This window comes from Micropterus dolomieu, linkage group LG22, assembly GCF_021292245.1.
Source record: "Micropterus dolomieu isolate WLL.071019.BEF.003 ecotype Adirondacks linkage group LG22, ASM2129224v1, whole genome shotgun sequence".
NCBI classification, from domain to species: domain Eukaryota; kingdom Metazoa; phylum Chordata; class Actinopteri; order Centrarchiformes; family Centrarchidae; genus Micropterus; species Micropterus dolomieu.
Window position 1 is genome coordinate 7693950 of NC_060171.1, and position 23850 is coordinate 7717799.

The 23850-nt window shown below is 39.5% G+C and overlaps 1 protein-coding gene across 5 annotated transcripts in view; it reads right to left on the reverse strand.

The window, feature by feature from the left end:
• Window positions 1-23117, reverse strand: part of LOC123961276 (pleckstrin homology domain-containing family A member 7-like) — a 150499-nt gene extending 127382 nt beyond the window's left edge. For 2 of the 5 annotated variants that reach the window (XM_046036523.1, XM_046036518.1), the window contains exons 1-3: window positions 22971-23117; window positions 22766-22842; window positions 22541-22598 (exon numbers count right to left, since the gene is read on the reverse strand). In XM_046036523.1, the coding sequence (XP_045892479.1) occupies window positions 22541-22598; window positions 22766-22842; window positions 22971-23053 (218 nt within the window). In that variant the 5' untranslated portion in view covers window positions 23054-23117. Of the gene's footprint in view, window positions 1-3551; window positions 4215-22540; window positions 22599-22765; window positions 22843-22970 lie in introns of those variants that run through there. The other 3 variants (XM_046036522.1, XM_046036521.1, XM_046036520.1) reach the window with 3 other exon arrangements.
• Between the last annotated feature and the right edge of the window lie 733 nt (window positions 23118-23850).

Genomic DNA, 23850 nt, shown 5'->3' on the forward strand with positions numbered 1-23850 from the left:
ATATATATATATATATATATATATATATATATATATATATATATATATATATATATATATATATATATATTTGCCTTTTGAGAAATTAGAGACTGAGCCAGTGAAGTCTTGATCTTACACAGGAATTTACCAGCACCCACGCATGAGACAAGACTACAGTAGGGACATTGTTCAGACACAGGAGTGACTGCATAAACAAATCTGACATCTCACCAGGTTAAACCCTTCAGGGAGACTTGGTGACAACCATTTCCCATTCCTGTCAAGACTGAATCAATATTATTACCGTGGTTGAGTCAGAGGGTTTTTCGAAAGGGCACCAAAGGTAGTGGAATGTGAGGAATCGAATCGCAACTTCTTTCCATTTTGATTTTGCGGTAATCATCAAAGGTGTCAGCATTAAGCAGCTAAATCCTCCTCCTGAATAATTGACTACATTTCCAGATACATAAGCAACAGCCCTCCACCCATGACAGACATTCAAGCTGACAGAATTAGATGCCTCCAGAGAGCTACTCCCACCAGCAGCACAGGGAGAAACGCACAGACAAGAAAGTGTTTCCAGTCATGAAACATGAAAAGATCTTTCTGTAGTGTTGGCAATGGCTGTCTTATAATGTGCACATTGCTGGCGATTTACCCCCAATATTTCACGTATTTTCACAATGAAATCAACTTAAAAGCAGTGGCAGGCAGATAGCTGGAGTAGGGCCCAATATTTTGCCAAAATAATATATTTTAAGTATTACTGTACAATCAAGTCAACGCCTCCATCCCCTTAGTTTCTGTATTGTTCAACCCATCCTGCAATTCTGTTCAGCCTGTTTCTTCAACATGCTCTCTGTCACAAACCAGGTCAAATTCACACACATAACGAACACTGCTATCAAGATTAAAGGACTCCCCACACCCACCCTCTCAGAGCTCACTGTAACAAGCACATTTACCCGGTGTGGGATCAATAAAACTTATCTTATCACACACCCACTCAGTCGCCACTTTACTGTACTGCCTTCTGAGCATGGGAACAGGTCTCTAAGGTGCAGAAAGGCTCGCTTCACCTGAAAAGCCTGGTACTTGCAGCCATAAACAGGGTGTCTCGCTAGGGGAACGACAAGTTTTGTTTGTGCTGTTGTGTTCTTCATGTATTTCTGTCTGTAACTGGTGTGTGATGATGTGTGCCTTCACTGTGATGTACAGTGCTGTGAAAAAGAATGTCTCCCAAAGGACAATAAAGTCTGACTATATACCTATATAATTGTGTCAGTGAGTGTTTATAGAGTATAATATATATATGGCAATAATTGAGCATTCTTGAAAGCAGACCTGGATAATGCCTCTCTTCTGCACTAAAGTTGTCACATCATGAAACTCATTTATTTTTCAACAATGATTTGTAATAATTATGAAAAGTCGTCCTGCCGATAGCGGCGCCAGATCAGAAACCACGTCTGTGTGTCGTCCTAGAGGGCATATTTTTCTGATTCATTTGGAGGACTTGTTGAGCAAAAGACACTAATGAGTTGCATTATGGAGAGTTTAGGATCCAGGGCTTTTGGAGACCATACTAACAACGAAAAAGTCTTTGCATTAATTGTGACCATGGGATGCAATATTAATTTGCTGGATTTGGTTAATCTTGTAATTATGTCCACTCTCTACATTAGTGTGGCAGTGTTGATAACAGCACATAGTATGGGATAATGTTGAGACAGCATTTGTCGTACACCATTTACAATGTAAAAATCATGGTAGTTTAATTCACAAAGACATATTAAGCCACATTAGAGATGTGTTGGATTCAGAGATGCAGACTGAGCAACTGATGTCATATTCTCTGAAAAGTTCCTAGTTTTAGGAAACATTTGGCAGCCATTTTAAACCTGCTTGTGAATAGTGAACCATAATCCCCTCCACACTATGTTTACCTTAAAGATATTTTCCATTAATCTACCTTTCATATGTGGATTAAAGTAAACATTTCTTACAACAGCAGCTTTATACCACACTTTCATTTACAGCCACTGATTAAGAATAAATTAACCTTACACTCAAGATGGGTCATCAAGCCGGCTGGCATATTTAGCCTCTCAGCATAGCTTGCATATTTACCATGTTCAGCTCTCTAAATGTAAAAAAGTGGTACTTGGGTTTGATGCAAATCCTTACGCAGGTGTTTTGAAATTCAAATTGTTTCTGGTGGCACATATGGATATTCAGTTTTTAGGTTTCTATCTGGCCCACATTTCTTTGCATTTTAGTGCAAAGAGCAGCAATTTCTAAGAAAAGCTTCTGTGGGAGATTAATGTAGTAATAGTCTATAATTAATAGGACAATACGTCCTCCTTTGTCATCCCTGTTTCTTCAGCCATGCCCGTGTCCCACAGCAGGAGGCAATCCACCTTCTTTATGGTCTGATCAGATGAGTGAGGCTGAGGAAAGTGCTGAGCATGCCAGTAAAGCTGTCATACAGCTCTTGTCAAGCTGAATTAATCTTATGTTTGCATTCAGCTGAGGATCAGTGTGAGTGTGTGTGTGTTTACAGTAAAACCTTACTGTGCTAGACACTGCCACAACTGGTCCTCAGTGTGTGCGTCTACTTTTATGTCTCTTGTGTCCCGTTTCAATCCCATAAAGATGACAAACTACGCCACACACAGCTTGTTTTATTATGTGCCAGCAGGGTGTTGTACTGTACAGAGGGGAACTGTGTTTCTCCTGGAAACAAAGAAGGTAATGAGCGGTTATCTACTTCATGCTCCTCAAGCACAGCACAGAAAAGTCCCACCACCTTAAAGTAACCATCTCAAAGATTTTCATTTAAATAAATGTCTGTTAAGTCACTATCTATCACCAAATGAGGTAACACAACGGTGACTGAGCCTAAGGTCCGCTGAAAAGGTATTGCAATTTTCATTTATTTGCAGTATTACAAACCCGTTGTCGGTTGTCATTCCCTGGCAAAATGCTGCATTAACTTACTGCTAATGCAAACAGAACAATACCTGCTGTTCCAGCTTCACATTAAAAGCATTTAACGGGCGTAACACAAGTTGACTTTTATTATGAAGTAGTCACAGGGAATGCAACGTGTTTGTCAGTGAGATTAGCACTGGCCGCTATCGTTCATCAAAAATGCATCTTCAAAACAAGGCATTGTCCATTTTCAACATTTTTGGATAGCAGATCCATTTGAAATATTGCAGGATGTATTGGAACACCACCTCCAACTTCTCACCGAGATAACAAACTCTTTTCACCGTGCCCTGCTGCTCTCAGATTCATGCCGTGTGCAGCAGAAAATCAGATCCCGGTTGCTCACAGAAAGGTGAGAAAAGGCCAATTATTGCCCCCCTTCTTTTTTACAACAAAAGTTTGATTTGCTGCCCCCAGAATTCTGTGACCTGTAGTATTAAACCGCACGGCCGTTTAACACCAGTAACTAAAGTTGTCGCTATATCAACCAGTCTAGAATCTATATATGGGATCAAATCGGCACTACACCTCCACAGAGGTCAATACTTAGCAGTGGTATTTCATGACGGGCTTACCTTGTGTCAGATGTCAGATCCCACGTGGAGAATTCATGATCATCAAGTTTAGTGACCACCTCGGCCGTCCCTGGCCAGGTGGCGTGACGTTTGATGGGAACCACTTCATGACCAGCCTGCCGTGTGGGGTCACGGCTGCAGCAGGTACCCATCCTTCCACAACAAAGCACCTCTTAGCTGAGAGACTTTCTCTCTCTGAAACCCCACTTGTAGTTGCTGGGCACTCTTTTAGCTTCCTTTCCCCCAGATTTTCATCACGTGTGAATTTAATTCTCCTGCAGTATCCTCTACAACCTTCCTCTGCTGTCTCTCTCGTCCCTCTCAAGTTTTACGTTCTAGGAGAAACTCAACAAAAAGACACTGAGAAGGGCAGGAGCAAATTGTTGAAAACATGTCGAGGCTCTCTCTTTTGCTGTTCACAGATGTTTAAACATTGTCTTTTCTCTTCATGCTCTTTGCTCAGTCCATTGCCTGCCACTGCCCTAACCAGTGCCCTCCGTCTCCGACCTCTCCAGTGCTCCTCACATGATTTCCCTCTCTCAAAGCTGCATTGCTAATGTTTTGGTGGCCTGGCATTCCTCCTTACACTGACAGAAGTGTTACTGTCTCCCACGGCCAGCCAGACTTTAAGAGCCACAACATTGTTTTGACCATCTTGCTGGTTCTCTCACTTGCTGTTTGTATTGGTGTCCTTCAATCCCTCCTTTGTGTCTGTCCTCCTTTGCTCAGTGTCGAACACAGATGGCCCCCCCACACTTTCCACTCCCAAGCTTTTCTTTTGGTCAACAGACAACAGTCACGTAGAGAAGAGCGAGACAGGCTAATCCCACACGGTGCATGTTTCAATTTGTAGGCTCCACATTTCATTAATATTTTCCTTCCTTTTTTTAATAGCACATCATGATCTGCTAGACTATGTGTGCTGACCTTTGCTGGACAATATTGTGATCTGGGGCACTACTGTACACATTTAAAACAGCCTTTTTCTTTATGGCTTTACTGCTCTTTACTGCCCATTTTGTGGTTTGACTACACTGTGTTGTTTCTTGATATGGATTTTTGATTTAGCCATGTGTGTTTGATTGCAAAAATCCTGTTGAACTGTTGACTGCCACGCTTCCTTCATTAACTGTGAGCCTGTCTCATGCTCATAGTGTGACTTGTATTTATAAGTGTTGTGCAACTGCTGTTTTAGAAGAAGATCCAGCGGAAAATTAAAGAAAAAAACAGAATACAGGGCAGCAGTCAACTGTGTACAAAGAAGAGGAGATTTTAGTCCCTTAGAGAGGTTGCAAAAATTGTTCAAGGCTACAGGAAATAAGGGTGAATAGACAAAGAGCACATGGCTGGAGGAGGAAAAAAATCATCATAAAACTCAGGTAGCTCATCAAAGGATGTATTTCATGTTGCAGTCAACCACCAGCATGCAACACTATAGCAACTCAAAACAATAAATTCTCTGCCTTAACAGTTTGTAGATCAACTTTACCTTTTCTCAATATCGACCGGATGATTGTGGCTGTTAAACTTAAAACATCTATCCCAGCTGAATTCAACAGCAGTCCAAACAGTTATAATCCAAAACAGAACTTTGTATAAGCACGATCGCGATGCTCTTTAAGAGTAGGAGTTGTGGAGGAAGAGACAATCAACTAAACATGCCTGGTAGTCTGTGTTACATGTGCAGCATTACACCAATTACACACCGCTTATTACTTGCCCACCACCTCCAATTTCATTTTGCTTTATTTATTTCACAGAAATACAACCCAGTTAGTTCATTTGTGCTTAGGAGCACCCATTAATACTTCAAGAGGATAGACGGAAGCTATAAACTGTGACTGCTCCATACAGCAGGAGCATCACACCACAGAGTAGCAGGAGCAAGATTTCACTTATCACGTGACGAGAGTTATAAGAGATAACCAACAAGTCAATTGCGGAGGATTTGGTGTCAAAGCGAAAAAAGCAAAACATACTACCTACTATTACTATTATAATTACTATCGCAATATTTTCATAATTTTAATGAGGCAATCTGTAAACTTTGTCTGATAAAGATGGCCGCATCTGGAGGAAACATCTCTAACCTACACACATCTTCAAGCACACCACAAGCGTAAGTCTGCCAAAATGAGCCCCGCACCAAAAGCTCGAATGGAGAGCCCAGACACACAGCCGTCCAAAAGAGGTGCGTTTTGGTGATGCACTAAATATAAGAGGGACAGTGTGAGATGGAAAGCATGTCCAGTGAATTCAGTAACACCGGCGCTGTCAAGAGTTTATTTACCGGAAAGAAAATTTCAGGCTCAAGCCAGGTTGCTGAACTGTAGTCTTGTTGCTTATGGTGAGTGGACAGGGACGTCTAACCTAATCCAACAGTGTATGAACTGACTTATTTTTATATCCTTTTCCTCTTCTGAGAATACAGTTTGTTGTTGCACATTCGCATTGACATATACGGAGTGATTTATTGATACCAAAGTGCTAATTTCTCATCACAGTCTTTTGGACTCCTGTCGAAATATATTTCCTGTCAGCCATTATTATCAGCAGCAGCAGGAATATTTAGTAATGGCGATGAGTTGCTAAACACACCCTAAAGTGACCAAACGTGTCAGAGATGATGTTCATGAAAGGAATCAGGATTTCATGATGGTGTTGAAGCAGGTGTAACCATAGTGACCAAAATAGGCAGCCGGGCAGGTATATAGTTGGGAGGTAAACCTGTAAAAGAAATTATATCCTTTCATCTCTCCAGATATCGTGCGTTGCTGCTATTGTGAATGTTGTACAATCTGACCCCTGACTGACAGTGTGCACACAAGAAGCAGTGAGTGGTTAATATTCCCTCAAATGTAAAATAAGTGTTGATAAGGAAATAACATGCATAAGTCTGCTTTCTCCCTTAAAATGTAGGAAATTAATTGCAGTTGTTGCCACTCTATCAAGAGAAACTTTGTTGTGAACACAAATCTGCATTTTTTATGATGTGGTTGACATTTCAATAGACGGTATATGTGAGTGAACTTATTGACGTGCAGGATTGACATTTATTTGAAGTACAATTTGTCACAGAAACTTTACTTTCACAGATATTTAAAGTGGTCTATCTTTTTTAAATGAGCGAAAGAAGCCACTCAGCGTTTGAACTCTGCACTATTACACGCTAATTATGACAAAGAAAAGAGGGAAGAGTGAGAAGGGCAAGTTTGTTCAGAACAAGTGCAATTTTACTTCATGATGATCAAGCTAGAAGTTTTACAACTTTGTAAACCAAAAATATAAATAAGACTTGTGAAAAGTAATAATTAATGTTATGCTGTGGTATTAGTCCTTTTATGGATGTAGATGTTAATTTGTGGTGTTGACACTTTAAAATTGTTCACATGCACATAAATCATTTTGTTGTGTCTCTTTAAAAAAATCATTCATCAGCTCTGAGATGAGGCTGGGGGGCTCTTAATTATTTTCTGATTAGCTTTTTGGATGCGAGTGGCTATTTGTCTAGTACCAAACAACTTCCTCTGCTCATCTATTTGTTTATGAAAAGAAGCAAACAGATAGAGGCACAGCACTTTCAAAGTGCAGTCTGTTGCCCTGCGTTGTCTATGCTTTCAATCCTTCATATTCCCAAAGAGCATCATGATAAACCACATATCAGCCATATCAACTCAGATCCTCTGAGAGAGTCTGTGGATTAATACTGCAGCCTCGGGGCAAGTTAAATATTCAAGACATCCATTTTCAGACTAACTTCAAAGATGGTATTGAACACACACACACATGTACATGTGGCGTACCAAAATGACCCCAAAGAGTAATCTTTGTATCTATAACAGCGTGAGGAGAGAGAGAGAAATAGGAAGAGGAAGACAAGAAGGAGAGATGTCTCCAAAAATAACACCTCGGTTTGAAAAGGATTAATAGAACACGGCAACAATAGTGATGAAATATCAGCTATTCAGACGTGCATGGTTAGGACAAACATTTCTTGATGTTAGTGTGTGCAGAGAATCATCTAATAATCAGAACAAATGCTCATGGCTCCTAAGAAGATGTGTATAGAACTATTATAGGGAGTAAGATTGGCAAAAGCCTCCTCAAATACTTTGAAATCAAAACGTTTCCACTTGCACATCAATAGTGAAAATGCAAACTTTCAATAGAACCATCCACAAAATAAGCTGAGATCCAGACTGACTAACTAGACAGGACTTTAAGCACACCACCACTTACAGTGCTGAGCTGCAAAATAGCAGGTAACCAGTAAAGAAATAAATTGTGGTTAAGAGGAAAAGTCTTTGCTACAACCCTCAATGACGAGAATAATTAACCAACAGAGCAACAGCTCAATAATTATCCCACCTTCTCGGGAGAGATTAATTGTGCCCAAGTGGACCAAGTGGAAAAACCTTTTTAGTTTTGACATTAGAAAAGCGAAGCGGGATAGAAGAGATTTTGTTGACAATAATAAAAAGTATTTCAAACTTCATTTATTCCTTCTCCAGGAATAGTTCAATAATTTGAGAAATACGCATATTCAGTTTCCTGCCGAGACTTTGATAAGAAGGCTATCGCTTTGTATGCTAATTATGGAGCTAAAGTCACGAGGCGATTAGCCTCTTTTAGCATTAAGACAGATAGCCTGACTCTGCCCAAAGTTCAAAAATCTGCTACCAGCACATTTAAAGCTCATTATTGCAATGAACACTTATTTCATTATCTGTTTGTCCTAGAAAAACCCAAAGTGTAAAAACGTCATGTTTCTCGAGAGTTACATGTAGTAACCATGTCTTGCTTTCCACCCTATATGCTAAGCTATGCTAATTGCTTCCTCGCTCGAGCTCTATAATGACCGTACAGACATCTGAGTGGTATCAATTTTCTCATATGACTCTCAGCAGGAAAGCAATCAAGCACATCTCCCAAAATGTTGCACTATTCCTTTAACAAACAATTGATTGAGGTAAAACAACAGCAACAACAATGGAAATTAGTCAGAAACTTACTTCCACTACATTGCAGTCAGTCAGGCAAAAAAACAACAACTATGAAAAATAAATATGAAGGTTATGACCTTCAGTATGAAACTGTGTCCAGTGTGAGGAGGGTTTAATAAAAGAAAGGTCTGGTATCTTGGTGGTTAAAACAGCCACCAGTTACTAAAACACCATCCCGAAGATGAAAGCTTTCACCAAACCAGCTGTCACTACACTATTAGGCCCAGACACGTGTATGTGCCTATAGCTGTCTCTCTACAGCATAGAGGGACCAGACATGAGGAGAGAAACAACAGGACTGTTTCATTAGGGATGATATACATGTCATATCATGTCGTTCGATATTGATAATTCTCACGATAAATGTAAATTAATTTTTTCTTTCGAGTTTAAAGGCAGATTTTTGCTCCTGAGTGAAAATTGAAGAAACCAAATGGTTAATTGTGTGGTTAAACTTTTTTCCAAAATCACAAAGACATTTGCTGCACCAGTAATTACATACCAAGAACACGTACACTTACAAATACCATGTAGCCAGAGTGGCATTCTCACTGCTGCATGTTATGTAAACACCCTTTCACAAAGACATATATTACTGGTAATACTACTTAAAGAATAACAACAGTTTCAACAACAAGAAATACATGGTTAAGAAACTGTTACATACAATACATGCCACAGTCTAGCATACATTTCTAGATTATTCATTACATTAACTGTGGAATCAGGGTGCGATTTGCTGGTATATATATACCTGCCTCTGCTGAATAATTTTCTTCCCCAGTGGGGACAAAATTTATCCCCCCCTCAGAGTGATCAATGCTGCTTCAGTAGTGATGCAACAGATCACAAAACGTGGTTTTGTTAGGGTTACAATTATTTTAAAATGCACTACTTTGGCTCTGGATCCAGCTGCCTCTCTCTGTCTGTAGCTCAAAGTCCCGCCCACGGCACTATCTGATTGGTTACAAGTAGCGAATAATTGCCTATCAACAGTCACAAGACATTTGCTCCAGTGAATAGCAGAGCTATGTGTCGAAGGGAAGGCAGCAGATAGTAGTACTTAAGCTGCAGTAAACATCACCATCTGATGATCTATGATGACAAGCAGCCTGTGTCCCTGTTACACCAGGGAACATGCCCTAACAAACAGCTATTCGGTGTCACTCAATGACACTCTTGAAGATGACAGCTTTTAAATTAGTCATTCTTCCCATACCCACACATCTGCATATGTGTCTTTTATGTCTTTTCACTGCAACTCTGCATCGCGATGTCAGGTTATGTATTTAATACTTTAATAATTAACAGTGGGATCATTTTTTCTCAAACTGTGATAAACTTTGCAAGTGAGGCGGGGGGGCGTAATTTTCATATTTTCCCCCCTCTGTTTTTCTCATAAATTGCACCCTGTGTGGAATAATAATAGAGATATGTTACAAAAGTTTTATCTTAGCTGAAACTAAATAAAGAGATTTATTAAATTAATGTATGTGATTTTTAAGTCAACACCAAAGTTTTCTTTCAGTAAGTGGAAAGAGAATAAAATCGAGCATTCTCTCTTTTATCTGAGTTTCTCCAGTACTATGAAACTATGAAAGAAGAATGTGTTTATGCACACACACACACTGAGCTGTTGATAAATCATTAGCCAGCAGTGATGCAGACAGAGTCCCTGTGGGGTTTCAGTATGAATACCGTGAGTCAGGCATAAACACTGACTCACTGCTCTCATCTCAGGTCTTACCTACACTTAACATCCCTCCTTCATACATGCAGCTCACAGCTTTAACTTCACATTTGTGATCCTTTTAAGCTATTTAGATCAGAAACTTTTTCAAAACTTCACTCATACGTCTGAAACATTAATGGAAGTTGTATACCCAGACACAGATGGTGAGTCATCTGAAAACAGGAGTTCACCTTGCTTTTGCAGTCCTGTTATTAAAACCTGGCTGTTTTGACTACTCCCATTTAGTCAGATTTCCAATGCTGAAAAAGTGAGTCAACATGGGTATCTGGTGAGATTATGAAGTGCTGTCTTTTCCGCAAATTCAAAATTTGAATACCTCACTGTGGCATTACTGGTAGGCTACCTTTTTATGTAAGGTTGCACAACGTCAGGGATTGCTTCCCTGCAGCGTCAACTGAATCCGGTCTCTGTGGAGGTTTTATCACTGCACCCCAACATTATAATTTAAGCTGGGGTAAGGCATCGTTGGAGAAACTAGCGAGAGACAGCTAGATTTTGAAAGTATCCAACAGAAAAAAAAAAAATCCTACTCCCTCCCGTCAAGCCTCCCTCTGAAGCAACTCTTCCAAAAAATATTTTCATGTGCGATGAGTGCACGGGCAGAGTGAGCACAGGTAGGTAGTTAGACAAGCAGACAATTATTTCATTCAGACTGAATGAAAGCTTTTTTAATTCTTGTGTCAGAGCGTTTGATTAATTAACTGCTGTTGGGATATAAAGACAATTTGAACAAATATAACAAATACAGTTATATCACAGGAAGACTTTCCAACCTTAAGCGCTGAATCAATGCAGATGCTATGTCAGACATGGCTGTATTTTCCTTTATGAACGAATCAAGATCAATGCTGAGTCAAGGTCAGAAATCACCTGATTTAAGGACATTTTACTACAATTTCTGGGTAGTCGAAAATGAAAGGAATGTTCCAATATTAGTATGTCAGTTATTATATCATTCAATTATCATATCTTCAAGACTATAAAATGTCAAAAGATTGGGGAAAAAAATGGCAGTTCCCATAGCCCAGTGTGATGTCTTCAAATGTCTTATGTCAATTAAAATGCCACAAATATCATCTTGTTTTCAGGCTAACTTACTAACTAGCCAAAATTATTTGAAAAAAGCATGGTGTACTAAAGAAGCATTATGCGACATGTTTTACTTTGATGGATTTGAACTGAAGCTGAGCACTGGTCAGCACCTCGCTGTGTGTGTTCGAGCGTTTGCGATATCCGACCAATAATCCAAAATATAAAGATGTTCATTTTAAAATGATATAATACTCCTAACTAACTGAAACCAGAGAATATTTGACATTTTGGCTTGATGAATGACCTTTAATGATTAATAAATTAATTTTCTGTAGATTGAAGAATCGACAAATTGTTTCAGCACTAATGGCAATACTTTATCATTAAATGTTAATACTATCATCAAGATACAGAGCTGTAAATTTAAACCTTAGTCATGGCTTTTAGAACTGATTGGAAGAAGAACTCTCTAACTTTCTCACATACTCTTGACCTCTCAGAGAGAAACAGAAAAATAATTGAGAAAGAGGAGGGGAGGTTGGGAGGTGAAGGTACAGCAAGAGACATAAAACAGCAGAGAAAGAGTGAAGGAACGTGACTGCCAAAAATCAGCAATCAAAACATAGAGACAGAAGAGACTGTGAGAAGCAGAGCATGGAGGAGAGAGACTGAGAAACAGAGAATGTGTCTGAGAAGTAAGTGACAGAGATGCTGCCTCAGCAGATGTTATCTCTTGGGAAGATTCCTAGATTTGATGAAAATGCACTCATCTTATTTCCAAAGTCATTCACTACAGAAAAAAAGGCCTTGTCTTCAAAAAACATCTACTTTGTCTCACCTTCTGAGGAGTAAGAATCAAATATTCACTCCACTCGAGCCAACATCCTGCAGAAGGTGTTTATTCTTTTGGCTTTATGCAGACCAAAGTGTGGTGAAACTATTCATGTGTCATGCAAAACCATAACCAAGCTATAATAACATCAACACACAGCTGTGATTTTCAATTCGCCGAAACATCTGAAGTAAGGGTGGACGGTACAAATGGTAAAGAAAATACACGGGTTTGAGTTTGCCCTACGGTTGGAATTATGACTATACAGTGCCGACCAGTAGAGCCCTCTTTTTGCTTGACCAAAAAAAAAAGTCCCAAGATTCAACGTCTTTACCCGGCACCATTGAATGGTCTGGAAAACGTGAAAGCCTATGCTGCTTTATTTAGAAACAAAGAAATGGCTGAAAGAGCTGGACACAACAAAGGAGGAGGAGGAGGAGTAGTAGGTACAACTTTCATTTTATCAACATGTTTTGGGTTTAAAAAGTTAAGACAATGAGCAGAAAAGTGAGAATCTTTTAAATTATGTCGGACAACAGTGATTGCAAGCAATCTTTTCTATCACCTCAAATCAAAACACATCCTAGAATGAGAGGAAAGCAAAAGAAGGTGTCCTCTGCAAACATCAACTGAATCGTCGAGCAGCAGTGGGAAGAAAAAAATGTTTTTTAAAAAATTATATTATATTTTTTTCTATTTATTATTGCAGTTTTGTACAATAAACATTCTCAAAATAACTGCTTAGTAATACAGTTAAGAGTGCAGTAAAAGCCACGATGAAGTTGCCCTGCTAATGCTTTACCCCTTCAGAAGCAAGAAAAACAAATATACTGTGATATGCACAGTTACTGTACATGCTTCAAATTATACTTTGAGATACATTTTAGGCCATACCACGGGTAGGTAGGGTAGGTATTACAGTATTCCAGGGTACCAGTCTGAAGTGCGTTTGATTAAGCATACCTGACACTGCTATGCACTAGGAGGCACTTATTGTAATACCTTCAAACTCTATCTGGTCCCATTTGATCAGTTTAACAAAGGACTATCAAGGACTTCATCAAGGAGTATACAGTTAAATATACAGCCTTGACATGAGTGAAATGAAGCCAGAAAAGAGAGGGGAAATTATTTACCTTTGACACCACTGAAAGTTACTTATTTACCCTCATAATCTAAAGTCTGCCGAAAGAGTCAAAAGCATGTTAAAAAAACTTAATATATTCCTGGCATTTGTTGCTGAAGTGAGCCTTTTATAGAGAAGCAGGTGTTGGAAGCAAATATCTGGAGGGAACATCGTTAAGTATGGAAGACAGCCAGTGAAGACAACATTGACAGCATAAACGATGTCCTTGGGCTGACATTTACAAGAAATAATCTTTAACTTTCCTGCTGTTCAGAAAGCAAACACAGAAGCTGGTTAGCACCTTCAACCAATGAAAACAACAGAAAAGCTATTGTTGACAAAGCTTTCTCTTCCAGCCTTTATTTGGCTGCCAGGGAACTGTTGGTTCTTTGGTTTAGCCATGGGTCTACAGCAAAACAAAGCCTCTTTTTCATTTGAGGACAAAGAGCATTAGATGGGGAACACAAACCTACCCTATGTTCTTACGCCTTTAATATTATCCATCAGTTTCATTAGCAGGTTCAAAAATATTTTCCATCAAGATGGAAAACAACTGCTTTTCCTGGGAACCTACTGCATGAAGTTGTCCTTTCTGTGGGAGCAAACATCCTAAAAGCAGCCATTCAGGTGCTAATGCAGCATGGCCTTCTCTATACATCTATATTTAGGTCCATTCAGTGATGTGTTCACCTACGGACCAAACACCTCTCATCTGAAATCAAGATTTGAGAAATGAAAAATAGCTGTTAAATGCATCGCCAAGCTCACATCTCTCATGTACCATCTTTTCAGGGACACAGGAAGATTTTCTGCAAAGACTCATCAGTGATCTTGTAATCCCTTTTGTTGCAAGGTTTGTGATATAGTAATTCAAGGTTATCCTACTGTGCAATGAGAGTGAGAATCCGCTACTGTATCTGATCTTTTGTCTTTTTAAGTACATTCGTGCAGGGCAGTTCAAAGGACTGAATGTGCACGTCACTGTGAACCCACACCTTGCTGACTAAGAGCATACCTGCTCAGAAAGTCATTTTAAGGTTTAACAATTCATAAAAAACCTTACATGACAAACACTACTACAGTGGTCTTGGTGGTATACAGTCAATATAACCCAGAGCATTAAAGGGTTTTCGTCTTGCAAGGCCATACTCCTGACATTACTGTAAGCTGCTTTGAGATAAGCCTCTTTGTCACGGCTTCGTGATACTATCATTGTGCTTACGCTGCCAATCGTGCAGTGCTCAAAAACTGTAGAAACTCATTTCAGGTTTATGCCAAGAGCATCACCTCTGCAACACGGCAAAGCTCTTAGTCATTCACAATAAGATATTATGAGTTGTAAGAATACCATCTTTAAGAATTAGAGGCAAGACGATCTACAGTAGCTGTCTGTTTTTAAACTATTTAGTTGGATATTTTAGGATATATTGTATTCATGAATGTTATTGGTTTTATTTAGGCCTTTTATGTATTCATTTTCTCCTGTATATTGCTGTTGTTTTACCCTTTCCGTCATTGTGTGTTATATATCTTTTTTGAGCATGTAATAGGTTTGCAAAGTAAAAAAGTCCACCCCAAAGGGAGTTAGCATCTCCCACAAAAAACACTGCTTCTGAACTGCCTGAAAACAGATCGATTGTAGTCCAGCGTTTACTTCTGTAACCTATCTGCATCATTTTGTAACACGAATCATAAAGCTTGCCTAGCGGCTTGTGCGGCAAGCCTTCAAAAACACACTCTTGTAGTAGTAGTAACTAGTAACTAGGTACTGTGCATGTGCAACTCCCAATAAAAGATCAAATAGGAGTGAAATGCTTTACTCGTTAGCTAAAACAGAGCATTCAGCACTAGCAATATGCAGTATCACACATCATGCACAACACTTCAGAGTAATCTGGTTATAAAGTAAGGTTACAAGTCAAGTTACAAGATTCTTTTTTAATTATTCTGTTGATAATTCTTTCTATTAACCGTTTAATAATTTAGTCCATAAAATGCAGATCAAAATTTCCAAGAGCCTATGCTGACTTCTCCACATTGCTGGTTTTGTCCGACCAACAGTCAAAAACCTAAAGGTATTCCATTTAAAAGAGCGCAGATCTCCACCAGGCCCAGTATCATCAAATGGCGTATGAACATCACATGTGTTATCGCCATGCCTTTTTTGCATTTTGCGTGTCATTTTCTGCCATTTAGTCTCTACTGACTTATATTGTTTCAGTGACGGTGTGTCATTTTATGTGCGAATGTCAGAGAAAAAAATGTCATTTGATGCAGTAAGTATAAAGAGCAACAAAATCCACATAGGGACAAGGTCGGGTGGATGGATGGGTCAAACACAGGAATTTCAATCAGAAGGCTGTTGTTTGTGTCCCGTGTGAATCCAAAAGTCAATGTTGACTTATTTTAACTTGTGTACATAAGTTTATATGCATAACGTGTTTAACCTAGCTGACGTACGTATGTAGGAGTCAGCAGTCAATGGTGGTATAAAAAACAGCAGTCAAGAAAGTAGATTTTTCAAAATGTGTGTGAATCACTGCAACCACGAGAGGTCCTTGAGCAAACAGTCATAAATATGCACAACAAATGTTTTGTTAACGGGTATGCAAGATTAGCATCTTAAACTACTACTCAGTTATTAAAATAATTTAGCATTAGTATTTTTCACCTTTATTGGATAGCTTTAGTGAAGAGGCAGACAGGAAACAGGGGGCAATACGCAATGCAATAAAGGTCTGGCTGGAATTGAACCAGCAAAGCTGCAGTTTTGTGGTATGCCCAGAAACCTTTCTTATGAAGTGAAGTGAAATAGAATGAAATGCAAGTGAAATTTTAACTACTGTTAATAGTACAACAAAACTACTGAGAGTGGAGTCGGTGGTTAAGCCGGGTAGTGACCATGTTTGTCACACCTTTCTAGACTAATGAAGCTACATGGTAATGACTTAGGACAGGACTGAACCAGCAGTCTTCTACTGCCAACAGGCATCACTGACATCTCTCGCTCTAAGGTTGGCTCTCTCACGTTTGTTTGTGTGTGTGTGTGTGTGTGTGTGTGTGTGTGTGTGTGTGTGTGTGTGTGTGTGTGTGTGTGTGTGTGTGTGTGTGTGTGTGTGTGTGTGTGTGTGTGTGTGTCTCTTTCTTTCTCCCTCCTGCCTGCCTGCCTTAAATCCCCTTCAGTGAAGCCAGTCATGCAGACGTTCCTGCAGGAGGTTTATCCGTCCATGTATCTGATCGGCTCTGCCCCCCACCTCCCTGTACCAGGAGCCCCCTGCTGGGAGTTGCTGCAGGATAGGGAGGAGGAGGACCCATCTGGAGGCCCCTCAGAGGTAAGAGAGAATCGCACATCATGTCTCTTTGCGTGCAAGTAGGTTTGCGTGTGTGCAAACACAAGGTAGAGGCACAAATAAGTGAGAAAGTTAGAACATTCTTAGACAAACAGATGTCTTAGGCACACTGAGAAATTCTTGTGAAGAGAAGTATGTGAGCATGGGTTTAGCCAGCGGAGGTGGAAGTCGTCAAACAAACTAAACTCATACTTATGTCTCATTTGTCTATAGAGGGGTATAAGGGGGGATTAATAAAGCAAAGCCAGGCAAACAACTGAGTGTGAACGATGGGGACGGACAGGAACAAAGCCAGAGGCAGACAAACAATCTGACTGCTGATGGTGCAGTGAGCTCATCAACAGTTCAGGGAGTCACAGTCGCACAGGTGTATTAAAGACAATCGCCGTCTTAGCCAAAGCTAAGCAACAAGATTTCCATGCTGTGATTCCAAAATGATACTCATATGGCATATTGAGATACCAGATTGTGATCATTTAGCTGAAAACACATTCAAGTTTAAGTGCCCTTAGGATGTATTGACAATTCAATCATTTAGACAACACCAGAGGCGTTTGTCCTTTCTGAGTATCTAGAAGTAGTGCAGAAACGATTAAGCAATCAACAGAAAAAGAACAGATTCTGATAATTAATTTATCATTTAAGTAATTTATTAAGAAGAAATGTCAAACATTCACTGGTTCTGGCTAATCAGATGTGATTATTTGCTGCTTTTCTTGGTTTTATATAATTAGTCAGGTTTCCATCCAAAAGTTGTGCAAATTTTAACCAAATTAATTAATGCAAATTAATGTACATTTCTGATTACTGTTATGCGCATATCAAGAGTTAAACGTGTTGAGATAAACAGCTAATTTTCTCCAGTCTGCTGCTATTATAGATTGTAAATGGACTACATTTACATAGCATTTTTCTAGTTTACCAACAACTCAAAGCACTTTACAATGCATGTGTTCACACACTGATGGAAAAGACTGCTATACAAGGTGCCAACCTGCTCATCGGGAGCGGTTATGGGTCCAGTGTTTTGCTGGATTTCCAATTCGACACTCTCTCTGAAGGAGCCGGGGAGCCAAACTAGGCCCCAATATTATACTAGTGCAGAAGAAGGCACAATGAGATGACATAATTAGATGGCATTTATGTTTGTTTCATGTATTAAATTCAGTAATGTTACAGTTTCCTCCACAAATAATCTAAAAAATTTTCATGCTCAATTGTTAGTTGCAGCCCTAACAAGAAAATTAAGATGTGCTCCACCAACCATGTCATCACTTTAACAAAAAATTATTTTTAATATAAAAGAGATAAATACATTTTTCTTCAGGCCCCTGACTTGGATCTGCTGGGTTTGTTTTGGTACTAAGCTTCTGAGAGATCTCCAATCCATTGTAAAACACAACATCATTGACAGATACTGTCCTGTTTAAGATGTAGGAATGAAATTGGGCTTCTTTTCTCAGAGTAAGCTGATACGAAGAACTTTGGGAGCATCTGAAGACATTAAAAAACATGCAGAGACACAGAGGATTTGTTGTTCTTTTTGCAAATAATAAAAACATGAAAAAACATTTTTCGGGCAGATGAGGCACCAGAACAGACAGCGGTGGGGCCCTGGGGGCCTGTTATATAAACATGGCCTCTAGATAAATAGCCCCCCTCTGAAGTGAATAGGATATTGGATTTCAAGGTTGTTATTACTTCACCTTATTATTTCTGTTCAAGAAATACCATTCATAAGCCAATTCAAAGTTTGGAGAGGAAGAAAATAAACAAATGTCCCACTCAAGCAAAGGAGGAGAGAGCTTTGAACTTCAAAATTACTTTCTATTAATCAATTGACCAATTTATAGCCTTGTATATAAAATGTTTGCAAATAATGAAATATGTCCATCAGATCTGCTTGTTCTGTCTTTCCAACAAATACATAGCTGCTGCAAGGATTATGAATTCGCAACTATTTTGATAATCCGTGGGTTCCAGCTTCTCAAAAAAGAGAATTTGATGCTTTTCTTGGTAATACATGATTTTGGACTGTTCGGATAAAACAAGTCATCTGAAAACGTAACTTTGGACTGTGGGAAATTCTAACAAGTACTTTTCACTATTGTCTGACATTTTATAGACAAAACAAAAGTATTGATTAAATGAGAAAAATATTCTGAAGATTAATCAAACCAAACCAAACCAAAACAAAAAGAGCAGTCTTTTCTGTGGGAGATGCAAACTCCCTTTGGGGTGGACTTTTCACTTTGCAAACCTATTACATTCACAAAAAAAGATAAAGGAACAATAAAGGAAATGGGAAAAGCCAAAAAGCATAATCTGACCTCTTTAAGCTTGTTGATAGAGGGAAGGTGTCATGTTACTGAGGTCACGAATAAAAGAACATTCCTTGATATCAAAGTGGAATAACAGGATGGACACTACAAGAACACGTAGTGCAGTACAAAGTCGTATCACACGCTCATCAGCTGTGGCTGGTCTACTTTTAAAGCATCAAGGCTGAATTTGAATACATTTTTGGGAAAATACAGAGCTACAGCTTTCCTGCCAAACACAACTTTACATCTGACACGCCAACAACTGCCTGCTAACAGCTTGATATCCACTTAAATTATTGAATATGTTTGAGTTACATGTTAGTGTTGAATAAATGAAAGGTTTAATATAAAAGAGAAAATCTTAAAACCAGAAATTCAAAAGCACAGTAATTGCCAGTTATGTGTATTTTTCAATGACTCCGTTCAGGATTACTTTTAGAGAGTGGCATCAAAAATAAACACACACACACACAATCTGAGTCACACATTACCGCAAATCATGCCAGTATATCAGGACTGATTCCCATGAATTTTAATTAACGTCTTACACACAAGATATTTTTCATTAAACCTGAATTCCGACAGCAGTTACTCATAATTTAAAACAGCTTTCACCTGAAGAAAAAAAACACTGTTTGTACTGAAGCAATTACCATCAACAGCAACATAAATTACCTTTGCCCTCTGTTATCTGCAATGACACTTTAATCTCTGCCAGCTCAATAGCTCATCACAGAGAAGTCATAACACACTAAATCTCCCTGAGGGTGTTGATTATTGACCACCTGAATCAACAAATCTAAAATGTTAATCCTCTATCTTACAGAAGATTGAGAAGAAGTGCTGTCTGTATATAATTATTCAACAATCAGAGAAATCTGTTATCCATCAGGGAGTCTAACAAACAAACCCACACACTGAAAAAACATGAATGCCAACTGTGTATGTCGTCGCAAGGCGGAGTCCGAATTTGTACTGAAAATATATTCCAAGAGGATCTCTGTGTTACCGTAATGCTGTGAAACATTTCAGGGCTTTTCCCACCTTGAAGTTTAAAAAAAACAATCCAGCCAAAAACATTTGAATACGGTTGATAGTATACCTTCATACTGTCAGAGGTGCGACAAAATCATTGTTTCGCAAGTCACATGTAAGTCGAAAGTTTTGGCTATGAAGTCCAGAGTCAAGTCCTAAACCTTGTTTTTCAAGTATTTTATTTGTCTGTCTGCTGCTCAACATTTTATGCCAACATTTAGTACGGGAAGCATGCTCAAGAACAGCAATAACATGACAAATAAAGTTCAGTCAACATCTTTCTACAACAGTTTCAGCAAAGACGGATTACAAGCTGAACCTACAGAGCTGCAAGGCTGTAGCTTCCGTTGAGATCCTCCATGTTTTTGGGGGGATTTGACTATTCTACGTCAAGATATACGAATGAAGGCACGAATAAATACAACAATTATACAATTAACATAATTAATCTCAGGCATAGTAGAAAGCAATCTTCGCCATCATGTACCTCTGGCACATACAATTGTTTTAGAATATTTAGAATTATTTTAAACATGGAAAATATCAAATTTTAGAGAAAACTTTTCAGGTCTCAGGTCAAAATTATCTGGTGGCAGAAGTGATTTTTCTTATGACTTCACTATTTCTCTCCATGCACCCTTTCGATCCAATAAACCATCCGGGCCTATACCTTGGCCGTTATTAGCTTATAGCAGATACACTATATAAGTATTGGCATACACTCACTGGCCACTTTATTAGGTACACCTTGCTAGTGCTGGACCCTCTTTTGCCTTGAGAACTGCCTTTATTCTTCATGGCAAACTTTCAACAAGGTGTTGGACACATTCCTCAGAGACTTTGGTCCATAATGACATGACAGCATCACGCAGTTGCTGCAGATTTGTCGGCTGCACATCCATTATGCCAATCTCCCGTTCCACTACATCCCAAAGGTGCTGTATTTGATTGAGATCTGGTGACTGTGGAGGCCATTGGAGTACAGTGATCTCATTGTCATGTTAAAAAAAACAGTTAGAGATGATTTGACCTTTGTGACAGTGTGCATTATCCTGCTGGAAGTAGCCATCAGAAGACACTGTACACTCTAGTCATAAAGGGATGGACATGGTCAGCAACAATACTGGCTGTAGCATTTAAACGATGCCCACTTGGTACTAAGGGGTCCAAAGTGTGACAAGAAAATATCCCCCACACAATTACACCACCAGCACCACCCTTAACCGTTGATACAAGGCAGGATCCATGCTTTCATGTTGTTTACGTCAAATTCTGACTCTAACATCTGAATGTCGCAGCTGAAAGCGAGACTCATCAGACCAGGCAACATTATTCCAATCTTCTGCTGTCCAATTTTGTTGAGCCTGTGCGAATTGTAGCCTAAGTTTTCTGTTCGTAGCTGACAGGAGTGGCACCCGGCTTGGTCTTCTGCGGCTGTAGCCCATCTGCATAAAGGTTCGACGTGTTGTGCGTTCAGAGATTGTATGCTGCATACCTTGATTGTAACGAATGGTTATCTGAGTTACTGTTGCCTTTCTGTCATCTCAAACCAGTCTGCCCATTCTCCTCTGACCTCTGACATCGACAAGGCATTTTCGTCCACACAACTGCCGCTCACTGGATATTTTCTCTTTTTCGGACCATTCTCTGTAAACCCTAGAGATGGCTGTGCATGAAAATCACAGTAGATCAGCAGTTTCTGAAAAACTCAGACTAGCCCGTCTGGCACCAACAACCATGCCACATTCAAAGTCACTTAAATCCCCTTTCTTCCCCATTCTGATGCTCGATTTGAACTTCAGCAAGTTGTCTTGACCACGTCTACATGCCTTAATATACATTGAGTTGCTGAGCTATTGGTGTTAACAAGCAATTAAACAGGTGTACCTAATAAAGTGTCCAGTGAGTGTATGTCAGCCAATAACAAACAACAAATTGCCCTAAATAAATAAAAATATTTGAGGTAATCTGGAAACAGATCTGCCATTACAGAGTTTGTCCATATAATTATATAAAAAATGTATATATTTATTGTTATCTGATTTTAGTAACTCTGAAATATTAATAATGTCGGTCTTAACTAAGGATCTACAGCTGAACGTAAAACATTTTTCAGAATAGTTCTGGGATATGGAGAAAATCATTGGCTAAAGTAGAAAGCAAGTTAATGCAAATTGACATCTCAGTGTCACAAAGAAACTTCTACATGTATAAGCTCAATGAGCCCCGAAACAGTTTCAATCAATGTAAGAAAATATTGTAACTGTAAGAAAAACAGGTCTTAATGCCAAAAGGCAGAACATAAGAAACAGCTGATATCTCATAGTACACGGCAGATGAAAGCAGTGGGGTCATTACAGGGTCAGCAGGTTAGTCCCAGTCACACCCCATTTAAATCCACACTGTCCCTGCGGTAATTACCGCTGATAGTAGAATTAGAGGCAGGAGCCATATTAAGCTGCAGGTAACTGTAAACAATGCGCAGGTGACCTTAGCAATAATGGGGACAGCACAGGTAGATTTAAGGTACTTACTTTATGAAGTAACTGGCGCCTTCGTCCGTAAAACCTTCCTCCCATCCCCGAGGTAGGTCTGAAATAAAACAACACACTTGTCCGTGACACCTGAAAGTTTTCTCCCTTCGGGCTGGGCCCAAAATGTACGCTGAAGTTGGCAGCGAAGGCAAACACAGTAAAGTAAACATAAGGGCGAAATGAACACTGGTCAAACAGCCCTGCAGGATTAGCTTAGCTTGCTACCTGAACGGATCATGTGTCCGGAGTTTACAGGTTCACCGGAGCGGGGATGGAGCCAGGTAGTAGTCCGCGTTTCATCGCTGCCGCACAGACGGAGAGAGGAGGAAAAACACCTGTTACACCACCAGGAAAGAAACACCAACAGACCCCGCTAACTCCCGTTAAACCGGGAGAGACTGTGCGATAAAGCGCTCATTATGCCACTCACTTGATGAAGAAAACCCTGCCGTCCCCGCAGACACCGTAAGACCAGTGTTCAGGTAGGGTGTCCCGCCTGAGAGGCGCCGCCATGATCCGGTCTGAAGTCCTATTTCATCTCATTCCCTCTCCATGAAGTCTCCCGGGAGCTCAATGATCACCGCTAGGGCCAGCGCTGCCTTCAGGGACTCCTCTGAAGCCCGTACATCCGAGCACAACGAGCTGAACACGTTCTGACTCTGTAACAACAGACACTGGTAGAGAAGGAATATTTAAGTTTATTTACAGTTTCATACAGTATTTAATTTAAAATGGTATTTTGACACATTTTTGACACACACCTTTAACAAATATTGCGCCTCATGCAAATTGAAAATCGCAGATAGGTCATATTGCGATTTTGATGAAATTTTGATTAATTTGAACAATTAATCAGCCCTGCTCCAATAATATAAAGTTTGATTAATGGCTCGTCAGTCATTTCTTACAGTGGTGGCGTCCTGCCAGGGCGGATTTAGACTTAAAGAGTATTTCTAAAATCCAGCTAAACTTCAATAGGAGGCAATGTAGTTGCACTTCCCCGATTTAAGTCAGCCAAGGATATTTGTTGCATGTCATCCTCCATCTCCTGTCAGTTAAAATGGCAATCTTTTTAAGTGGTGTATGGACACACAAACATTTGTAATAGGTGAGATAAGACTGGCAACAAAATCAGATTCACCTTCTGTGCACATGGAGCAGTAATTTGTTGATATGCCCATGTCTGGTGGCAAGCATGGGGAGGACTGCAACTCAGGTGGAAAAGTAAGTTTGTCATGAATCATAGGGTTGGTGGTTTAATTGCCTGCTCTTCTTGTGTCTTCATGTTGTATCCTTGAACCACAAATGTT